The 11,919-nt window shown below is 38.0% G+C and overlaps 1 protein-coding gene across 1 annotated transcript; it reads left to right on the plus strand.

Moving 5' to 3' along the window:
- On the plus strand, positions 1-11,453 carry LOC140142671 (galactosylgalactosylxylosylprotein 3-beta-glucuronosyltransferase 1-like). Its single transcript, XM_072164670.1, is given in 6 exon segments — positions 1-90; positions 191-267; positions 8,727-9,071; positions 9,074-9,189; positions 10,183-10,476; positions 11,136-11,453. Coding segments are annotated over 5 exon segments (873 nt in total). The 5' UTR covers positions 1-90; positions 191-227; the 3' UTR covers positions 11,214-11,453.
- Positions 11,454-11,919: the final 466 nt, after the last annotated feature.

Raw genomic sequence — 11,919 nt, forward strand, 5'->3', positions numbered from 1 at the left:
GTAACTTTTGATGTGAATACAATTCCTGTCGTCTACACTTCCAAGTCCGTGACTATTACATGTATACAGTCATCATGGAATATCACTACGGTATTAAACTATTATTCATTATCTGCACCCTTTCTGCATCTATTCTGTATGTTGTCCTCCATACAAATAACCTCAACTTGAGCTCTTTTCATATTCGCAGTCGGCTTGAAACAGGAATAACCGGAGTCACTGGACGCATGGGTCATTTTCTATCGTCAGTGGAGAAAACGAATTATAGTAAGTTAATGTTTGAAACTGTAACTCAGAGGCGTAGCCAGCTTTCTAGATCAGTGGGATAAAGATTTCGGGGGCAAAGACGATAAAAATGCTGGTTGCATCATATAAACACGGTATTATCGGTGGGATGCATACATATACCGTTTTTAGAGAGACTGTACATAATATCTTCGAGCTTCCCCAAAAAAGCTTTATAGGAACAATGCACAGCGTCATCATCCCTATATCTTCGTGTCAAAATTTTTTCAATAGCTACGCATGGCGATTTTGTTCGAGATAGGCCGAGCGACTCAGGCTAAGCATAGTACGACTATCATATGAGATACCACCAAGTTATATTCTACATATTATTACAATTTGCGCATGCTCTAGTATCCCATATGGTGTTGGTTATAAGGAAATTCGATTTGTTTTCAGGTAAAACACAGGTTTTGTTTTTAATACACTAACTTGAAATTAAATACACTAATTAGCGGCCATTGCTGTTTGCTCTGGATACATTTTTACTGCATTTTTGGCGTAACACTTTTTAAATCGTAAGTTAAAATTGTGATATATTTAATTTTGAGACACAATTTTGAGAATTACAATTATATAAAGGAACACATAGCCCATTCACCTAAGATACAGGTGCGGCTTGCATAGAATATTCGATCACACGTGTATAATCACAATGCATATGTAAACTTTCTTTATCTATGTCAATAATAGAATATTGATTTCACCAACGGAGTATGGAGCTGTATGAAAAAATATTTATAATATAGGGTGTTGACACTGTGCAATGGCCCATGATCGAGGTGAATTTCGTGGTAAACGGGCTCCTTGCCCCTTTTCTTTTACTTTGCCTTCATCTTTAATTTTTTGTCAGATGGGCACTTTCCTTTTTTAGTTTTTGACGGGGGGGGGGGGGCACTCTGGCCCCTGCCACCCCAGCTGGCTACGCTACTGCTGTAACTGTTCATTTTATTAATGTGTATAGGAACAATATTATTGATATGATGTGGTATGTGATTTGTTGTTTTTGTTGTCTTGGTAGTAAAAGGGGATGGTTGATTTTGTTTTCCCACTTTTCTGTCTTGTTGTAGTTGTCTTTATAATTCGTCGGTCGCAACACATAGTGGCGTAGAGTGATTTTCCAAATGTTCCGTTTCACATAGTGGCGTATAGGTTTAGAGCTACCTATTATCCTATAATAGTTATTCCTTGTTGATTATTGAAGTTACAGTTTAATAGTTTGAACCTTAAACTTCAATTTTAAATGGATCGGGACATTGAGAGATAACAGTGGAGAGGTATCGACTCCGTTACGAGTAGCATATCCCGGAAGCTCCAAGGTTGTTTGATGTACATAGAATTGGCTTCATTATTAACTAAATGCAAACTATACATGGCGCTATTTATCCTAAATCATATTTCTTTATGTGCAAGGGGGAGGTGATTAATACTGTCATTAAAACAGCTGGAATAGTTGAATCAAGCAAGAAGGAAATTTTATAAACATATTTTATCAAACAATAAAAGGAATTTGTGAATATTCTCAGTCATCCAGGTAGATAAACATAATAAAATGGATATTAAATCTGTTCATCTTGTTACGAGTCGTACTTGATTCAAGGCCAAAATCACCTTTTACCCGAACTCACACGAATGCACAACACAAAATTAATACACTGTTTGATTAAGCTAACAAAATCTAAGTTTTTAATTGAAAGCACGTTATGATTGGTATAATATATGACAACAAATGCACATACACAATAATCAAATATAATCACTCTTTATCTATTTAGTACTTAGACAGCATTCTTCTTCTTGGTGATCATAAAGTTCTTGCAATGTTCTGGACGACTGATGTAATATATCCTTATTCACTTGTCCTGCGAAAATCAGCGAAGTCCAGTGTACACTTGAGTTTATTAATATCCTTGTGTATGAAATCCTCACACAAAAATGGCGTTGCTTTCTCCAAACCGTTATCTCCATGCGCTGCTTTCTCCAAACTTAACTCCTTGCGCTGCTTTGGTGCTATTTCCACCTTTCACACAATATCTTCAGGAAGCAGGACTGCGATGCAGTTCTCCCCACTTATATTGACAGTTGCGTTGAATCAAAACACCAGACTTCAGCAAGTCGACAGAAGAATATATATTCCTTTCTTGGAAGAAGTACGTTCTTTGACGTATTCTAGATCTTCTCCGACAACACGGCAAATAGTAGTACTTTGACTACATAAAATATTTCTAGTTTGCAATTTCCTTTCTTTGAAGGAATTGGACTGTAAGCATATTAGCTAGCTAGCCCAGATCAACACTATCAACTGTCTCAATGATAAAGGCTATTACAGCCTGTCAGATCTGTATCCAGATGATAATAATTGTAACCTTTTCCATAAAGTCCGACACAATCCGCAGTAGACCCTATGTTTTACTTTGGGCCATTTTTGTAGCTTTGAAATAACCATATTTCCAGCTTGTCAGTGAAAATATCCATCCATCTCCATCGCTCAGAGGCTGTTTTAAATAGCACTGTCGGAAACTCATGATCTCCCTGGCCACACTCAGTAATACTCCTTGAGTATCCTGATTTTAACTGGTTAACATTATTTACTCTCTTTATGAGAGGTATAGCTACATCCATTCACATTACAATCATATCGATACAGGTCTGCCTAGAATTATTGCAAACATGATGTTTTGAAGCAAATGTGGGATTTTCTAATAATAGACATTAACATTTCACCTTACATCACTATTATAATAATGACTATTAAAATAAAAGGAATTATTTGTATTAAAAACTTGAAATGGTAATATCCAGTTACAAAATAGCGCCACCAATTTTGTCATTAATAGATACATTTTATATCCGAAAAAGCTATAAAAAAATGCTATAAAAGTGAATAATTTTGAAAAACAGGGGAAATTAAAGGTGAGAATGACTCAAAAGCATCTGTAAACATTAGCATGATATCACATTTAGCTGTTTAAGCCTAAAATTTGGTTGTGCATGATGTTTTGTTTGAAAAACTAATAAATGATCCCATCAAACTAAAAGTGGTTTGCTCGGAAACGTCCTATTTTGTCCTTCACATACGCCATTATAATAATGACTAAACCAGCCGTCTGATGATGATGATGAGCAGCTGCGACTCAGGAGTCACGTACAAAACCCGAGAAAAATAAGATAGAGAAGCGACACTTTTTACAAACTGCCTATACCATGCTATACCGCCGTTGAAGACAGGCAATTCGCAAGCGTCATCGACGGGTCGTCGCCGGTCAAGTCTTACTACGATCGTGTTATGAGAAGAGACCATAGAATCCTACATACAAGTCTGAGGAAGAGACGGTCCGAATTCTTAATTTATTAATTTATTAAGAATCACATTTTTGTACCGCTCATAAAACAAAGAGTATAAGTCCGCCCACCGCTGTCAATCATTCTAATGAAAAATAAAACAAGCTCTGGCAATGACGTAAATCTTAACGAAGTCTGTCGGTTGATTTACTAATTTAATACCATGTTTACGTAATCTCAGAGACTCAGAGCATTTTATGACCACTCGATAACAGAAAACATATTCCAATAAAACATTCTCGGTTTGTCATGTTTGTAATGGTTTAAACCCAACCTAGTTTTAATCGTAGCAGTTCTGTAATGAAGTACACACTTTGGTCGAGTCTACGTTCTCAAAACTATAATTATATACGGAAATCACAATTGTACATGTACTACTGTCTGTTGTACTCCTGTCTTCCAACAAGCGCCGGAGTGTCGCGGTCCTGACAAAACTGACGTACAAAACTTAGATATGTATATCCACTCCTAGAGTTGGAAAATATGTGGTAGCATTGCAGCTGTGTTAGCTTTTTGGGTGTTATCCCCTCTTTTCAAAATGGCCGCCAAATTGCCTCTTTTAAAGTAGCCATCTTAGCTCCCAGAACAGTTACAATAGTAATTGTGGTGTCTATGACCAGGTTTGAGTGGTCAAAGAACTCACTTGACACGTTGAAACGTTCCTTCATATTAAAATCCACGATGGCAGCCCAAATACCACAACGTTTTTAACGATGGCTACCAAACTACTACAAAGTGTTTTAGTTCCTAAGGCAGTTAGGAAAGAGTAAATTTGCTTTCTATGACAAAGTTTAAGGGACCAGATATTTCATTTGTCTTTACCTGAAAAACCGTCGGCCGCATCACATACTGACATATTCGACATTTTTAACATTTTGAGAAAATTTGTACATAGTTTGTTATATTCTACTCTATATATTCACTAAATATCATGCCTCAAAGTGGCTTAATTAGCATTAGGAAATGAATTTGGAGAAAACCTTCTGATAATAAAATACTATGCTGAGCCACCAGCCTGGGTGGCTCAGGCTCACGCTCCAGCAATTTCCGATGATTGAGCTCAGTAATACATCAAAGAATGTCTTCCAATTCATGAAAACAAATAGATAATCAGCTTATCGGATTAAAAGCTTAGAAGAAAGGTCTTGCTGTTCAGCGAGTGTTTGTAATTATCAGAAGGTTTTTCTCCAAATTCTCCATTCTCTAATGGTAAGATATTAATTAATTTTATTATGTCGTATTTGCAAAACCTTGAAATGTCTGTATCACATAACTACGTATTTGCCGATCACCTATACAGGGTGTAACAAATGTCATATGCAATACAATCAGTAATATCTTGGCTAAAAGAAGACGTTTAGTTGGTTTCTTTACTAGCTTGGGTTCAAAAGTTATGTCCGATTAATTAAATCATCCAGAAAATGTGTTGGGCCACTTTTGCCATGTTTGCGTATATCAAGTTTGAACCGCGTAGATATTCTTATCGTAGGCCTACATTAAACATCAAAGAACTGACACAAAAGAATTATAAGTGGTGTTTCTTCATATAATTAACATGAACTTAATAATAACTAGAATACCTGCAGCTGTGAGGGCACTGTAGCTGTACGTGAGAGCACCACCAGCATCAGATAGTGATGCTGTTTGACCCCTAATGACCCCATATGACCTCTGACCCTAGATGACCTTGGCTTGATCCTTTGACCTTTGATGACCTCAGTTTTATTTGATACATCCGTTTGAAATTTAGAAATCATTTTCAGCTATGAATACTGGGAAGACATTGCAATCCTCGCAGGGAGTGGTGAAATCTTCCTGTTCCTGTCATATTGAGAATTCGTTATACCATGTTTAAGCCCTCGTATCAAGGATTCCACCCACCAAGTCTGTGCCCGATCGGACAAAGTTTGAAATTTGACCCCCTCCGTAATGACCTTTGACCTTGGTTGACCTCAATGGTATTTTGCGCATATATTCCCTTCGTAGCAAGGATTCCACCCACCAAGTTTAAGCCCGATCGGACAAAGTTTGAAATTTAACCCCTCCATAATGACCTTTGATCTCGGTTGACCTCAATTTCATTTCGGGCATATATTCCCCTTGTATCAAGGATTCCACCCACCAAGTTTGAGCCCGATCGGACAAAGTTTGAAATTTGACCCCCCTCCGTAATGACCTTTGACCTCGGTTGACCTCGATTTTATTTCGGGCATATATTCCCCTCGTATCAAGGATTCCACCCACCAAGTTTGAGCCCGATCGGACAAATTTTGAAATTTGACCCCTCCGTAATGACCTTTGACCTCGGTTGACCTCAATTTTATTTAGGGCATATACTCGCCTCGTATCAAGGATTCCACCAACCAAGTTTGGGCCCGATCGGACAAAGTTGAAATTTTGACCTTTGACCTTGACCTCCGATGACCTTTCAAACCACACCATAATCTATATCCGAAATATCAGATCGATGCGTCGAAGCGCGGCGAAACGCATTGCCGGACAGACAGACAGAGCTGATTATTTTATTAGTACTAGTGCACCTGCAGCTGTGAGAGCACTAGCATGATAGCGATACTGTTTGACCCCAGATGATCTTTGACCTCGGATGACCTCGTTGTAATTTTTTTCTTGCTCCCTCATACGAAGGATTCCACCTATCAAGTTTAAGCCCAATAGGGCAAAGTTTAAATTTAGCCCCTACATGACCTTTGACCTCGGTTGACCTCAATTTTGTTTTGCGCATTTATTCCCCTCGTATCAAGGATTCCACCCACCAAGTTTGAGCCCGATAGGACAAAGTTTGAAATCCATGACCTTTGACCTTTGACCTCGGATGACCTCCATGTTTTCATGCTCCCCTCATACGAAGGTTTCGACCCACCAAGTTTGAGCCCGATCGGACAAAGTTTGAAATTTGACCCATCCGTGATGACATTTGACCTCGGTTAACCTCGATTTTATTTCGGGCATTATATTCCACCCACCAAGTTTGGGCCCGATCGGACAAAGTTTGAAATTTTGACCTTTGACCTTGACCTCCGATGACCTTCGAAACTACCCGGTAAACAGCGCACGCCCGATACCCATCTATGTGTGAAATATCGGAACGATGCGTCGAAGCGCGGCGGAACGCATAGCCGGACAGACAGACACACAGACAGAGCTCATAATTATTATAGTACTAGAGAATGACAGCATTTGTTGTTGCTGCTGCAACTTCAACTTGAAGTTAAGTATTAAAGAGCTCTTTATAACAGCTTCCACTTCCATGCAGTTGGCACTCTTTGCGCAATTAATGAGTATGGTGCAATAAGATTAGACTGAAAAAGTCTGTCTGATTATAGGCCTACTACATTTCCCCTAGTTACAGCCCGATCTGTCGAAACAACTTTAAATTCGACCTGACCTTTGGCCTCCCAAGTGTCAGGGATCATTTTCTGTAAGTTACAACCCGATTAGAGCAACTTTAAATTTGACCTGACCTTTGAACTTGGATGACCTTTGCAGTTTCATACTCTCCAAGAGTGTCAGGGATCATTCTCCCCGAGTTATAGCCCGATCGGAGCAACTTTAAATTTGACCTGACCTTTGACCTCAGATGACCTTTCCAGTTTCATACTCTCCAAGTGCCGGAGTACACCACATGTCGAGCGGTCTAAGGCGCTGGTCATATGGTATACATGATAGCTAAAGTAAGCGGTGGGCTGTGAGTTCGAACCCCGCCTCTGCCAAACTTTAAAAGAAGTAAAATTAAAATTTAACTTTGTTAAACAAGTCATATTTGGGAAATATGACTGGGAGAATTTATGTATGGCGTGGAGTGGTGTGGTGCCGGAGATTGTTTTCCTGAGTACAGGTCTAAACCTGCCCCAGATTCTTGGCAGTGCTCCTAATATAAACTTGAATCTTGGCACAGTTTCTTGCCTTTCCTCTATTCTGAGCGATGACCTCATTGGACAGACATACACATTACACGTTACAAAGTGCTCCAAACTAGTATATGGATAGATAGATATAATATCTATACTATAATAATCATAAGCTCTGTCTGTGTGTCTGGGTGTCTGTGTGTCTGTGTGTCCGGCTATGCGTTCCACCACGCTTCGACGCATCGTTCCGATATTTCACACATGGATGGGTATCGGGCGTGCGCTGTTTACCGGGTAGTTTCGAAGGTCATCGGAGGTCAAGGTCAAAGGTCAAAATTTCAAACTTTGTCCGATCGGGCCCAAACTTGGTGGGTGGAATCCTTGATAGGAGGGGAATATAATGCGCGAAATAAAATCGAGGTCAACCGAGGTCAAAGGTCATTACGGAGGGGTCAAATTTCAAACTTTGTCCGATCAGGCTCAAACTTGGTGGGTCGAAACCTTCGTATTAGGGGAGCATGAAAAACATTATATGGAGGTCATCCGAGGTCAAAAGTCAAAGGTCATGGATTTCAAACTTTGTCCTATCGGGTTCAAACTTGGTGGGTGGAATCCTTGATACGAGGGGAATATATGCGCAAAATAAAATTGAGGTAAACCGAGGTCAAAGGTCATGTAGGGGCTAAATTTAAACTTTGCCCTATTGGGCTTAAACTTTATAGGTGGAATCGTTCGTATGAGAGGAGCATGAAAAAAATTACAACGAGGTCATCTGAAGTCAAACAGTATCGCTATCATGCCAGTGCTCTCACAGCATCAGGGCTCTCACAGCTGCAGGTGCACTAGTTTCTTTAAAATCTATGAATGAAGTCATGAAATTTCTTTCAAATTATCTTATAAATTTTATTAGTATAGATATAATATTTCTTTAAAATCTATGAATGAAGTCATGAAATTTCTTTCAAATTATCTTATAAATAAAGTAATTTCTCAAATCCCTGAGATATCATTGATAAAACTGAGAACAGTTTTTGCATCCGTAAGTACAAAACAATAACATTTTGAAATTAAGTTCAGCTGGGCTTCTAGCTGTTCTGGGGCGACCACAACTGTGGGCATTTCTGTTAACAAATTCTACATACTACTTCTCATAGTTATATGTAATTGTATGCCTTGATGGAAGACGTCAGTGAGCGTTAACATTTGCTTTAATTTTATCTTTCTATACAGGTTTACATCATTGGAATAATTTAATTTTCGATCCCAGGGCACAACCTAAAAAGGTTGCAATATCCCCAACCAATGCCAGACCGGTGCCAAAAACTGAGCCTAAAATCTTTGCAATAACCCCAACCTACGCCAGAGCGGTGCAAAAAGCTGAACTTACACGACTGTTAAACACTTTCTTACACATAACCAATTTCCACTGGATCTTAGTAGAAGACTCGGCTAACAAAACAAATTTAGTTAGCAATTTTCTGGAGGGAAGTGGACTTAACCATTCGCATTTGAATGTTGAAACGTCTTTGAAATACAAAGCTGGTAAGAATGAATCTCCACAATCGAAACCAAGAGGGTTGAACAAAGAAACATTGGCATAGATTGGTTATTAGAGAATACAAAAGCAGATGAGTACGGAGTGGTTTATTTTGCTGATGATGATAACACATATAGTCTTAGACTGTTTGAAGAGGTGAGTTGGCATAAATATGGATGAACTACTGGAATGCGAAATAAGGTGGCTTTATCGGCTACGGTGTCATGCTCATCAGACCTCCTTGAAAATTATATAGGATGTGTGTATTGATGAGAAAACCTTACTTGCCAAGTTTTAATTTTTTTTCCAAAGAAGCGTTTTTGATTTATGCAACTTTTTGTCATCTCAAAATCCCATTGAATTACTACAGGGAAGGGCTTTTGGCACTTTGCCAATTTCTCAAAATAGCCACATTTTTGAAAACAAAGATTTTATTAAAAACTGATTTTTCTTTCCTTTATAGCAGTTATATACAAAAGTTTTAAGTTTCATTTTGATGCCAATATATCACAAAATAATACAAACTAAGTTTATTTTCTAACTTAGTGTTACTAAAAGTATATATTTAAAAGGAATGTTGGTACTTTTTTTACGATTTTTTGATTTTTTTTCTAGAAACACTAAATTACCTAAATTCTAGGATTTTTTTAGCCAACAGGGAAGGGTGCTATGGTTACCAAACTTTCAGGGATGGTAAATCATATTAATATCTAAATTATCTCGTCAGCTATTTTCCAATTAAGTGTTTCTATTTTAAGCTACAGTGTTTCTAACATTCCCTAAATTGAAAAATGGTAAAAAGTAAACACTTTATCAAAAATTGTTACAATTCTTATAAGACTCTTAAAATAGGCGGGGAAAATACTTTTCTTTGTTATGTTAAAGATTTAAATGAATAGACTTGATTGATCTGACACAAGAGCTATTTTTCTGCAAGGGTGTTGTATCCGCAATTCATGTCCTATTCCACGTTGAAGTAGTGATAAGTGGGTGACAGGTCTCTATATTTCGGAATCCAAACACGGATGCTATCATTTACAGCTGCACTGACCCAGTAATAATTTTCCCTGATTTGTGGGCAAAATTAAATTATATTGCCCACCCAGTAAATTATCCCAATTTACCTCCCTAGTTTTCTTTGTTCTTCAGATGCGACATACGAAGAACGTGTCAGTGTGGCCAGTGGGATTATCCGGTGGTAGGAGATTTGAGACACCCATTGTCAACGATGAAAATCACGTAACAGGTTGGAATGCTTGGTATTCGAAAGGCAGAAAATTTGCAACCGATATGGCTGGCTTTGCGGTCAACCTGAAACTTTTTCACAAAAAGGCAGATGTACGCTTCAACATAACGGCACCGTTAGGATGTCTAGAAACAAGGTTATTAGAGAAGCTTGTGGCACTAGAAGATTTGGAACCAAAAGCAGAAAGATGTACTAAGGTATAATGAAAGACAAAGATAAAAAGACTAGTTTGCGTCTGACGTCATCTGTCAATCAAAGCGAGCACGGTTTGTTTACAAGTGTCGAGATGATATGAGTTGGTGAAGACGGCGGTAAAACCGGGCGCCTTATTGTTAATTTTGCACCTTCAACAAACATACAAACCATCTCAAAAGTTTTAACTTTTGAGATGGTTAAAAGTCTTAAAAGTCTTAAAAGTCTTTATACTAGGAAACTTTCTTTCGCGAAGGCACCATGTCAACAATGCCTAGAAAAGTTGCTTTTTGCCTGTTTGCCATTCACTGCTATTCCTTTTCTCCAATCAGCACGAGATAAATCGACCTTCCTTTTACGCGCTCATTAACCAATCAAGGATCGTAGAGAATTTGATTGACAGTGACGTCAGACGCAAACTAGTCTTTTTATCTTTGTCTATTATAGATTATATTTATCTATTTAATCCGACAGTTGATGCTGGTATTTGCTGTTGCTAATAACTACATAACTGTAGCAATAATTGTATTTTATGAGTTTATGAAAACACATCGTTCAAATCTTGCTACGATAATACTATAAATTATTGCAATATAAATAAAATATACACCTAACGTGACTAGTGTTTTGTGAGTTTTTCTCTCTTTTTTTTGCTTCGTCACAGATATATGTTTGGCACACTAAAACTCAACAACCAAAATGGCCGGAGGTAAATTCAAACGATTCGTATATGGAAGTATGAAGCGAACAGAAAAAAAGAAAGACATGTGTGAAAATGCAAAGTGTATTTATTTATTTATCTATTGGTTATTCTTCATTGGTATATTCTTCATCACAAATATTATATATACAAATCCTCCAAATGAGTGGGCTTTTTACGAATGAGACGAAGGCAGACATCCTCCACAAAAAACATTATTGGAATTGTCTTATTGTAAGACAAATTTTGTGGAGGACGCCTGCCTTTTGTCTCTTTCGTAAAAACAACTTTCTTTCATAACAAGAAGATTCCTAAAAAGAGTCCTATTATCCGTGCGTGAATTGAACGCCGTGGAGCGATGTATTGCCTCTGCTTTGATAAATACGTCACTCCTTGTTGACGTAACCAGGCTCGTCTCGTGATACTTTGTGTAGGCTTTTGGATTATGATAACGAGTTTACTGTTGTCGTAATGAACGCGTGTATCAAATTCAATTATGCTGTAATGGGACTCGGGTGAGGTTAATTATCATCAATACATGTACATACATATGTTATTTTGATCAGTTTGTCTGATGATGCAAATTCACAATAAATCTCTTAAACCTATTTCTGTTTCATCTGGACCACTTCGTGATAGTCATTCCCTTTCCCATTCATTAGTCCCCCCTTTTTGACTCTAAACCCTAAACCTTAAACTCGGTACCTTGCTCTGCTTTTTTTCCTTTAGCTACTTCCCCAATTTAGCG

Source organism: Amphiura filiformis, chromosome 20 (assembly GCF_039555335.1).
Source record: "Amphiura filiformis chromosome 20, Afil_fr2py, whole genome shotgun sequence".
Taxonomy (NCBI): domain Eukaryota; kingdom Metazoa; phylum Echinodermata; class Ophiuroidea; order Amphilepidida; family Amphiuridae; genus Amphiura; species Amphiura filiformis.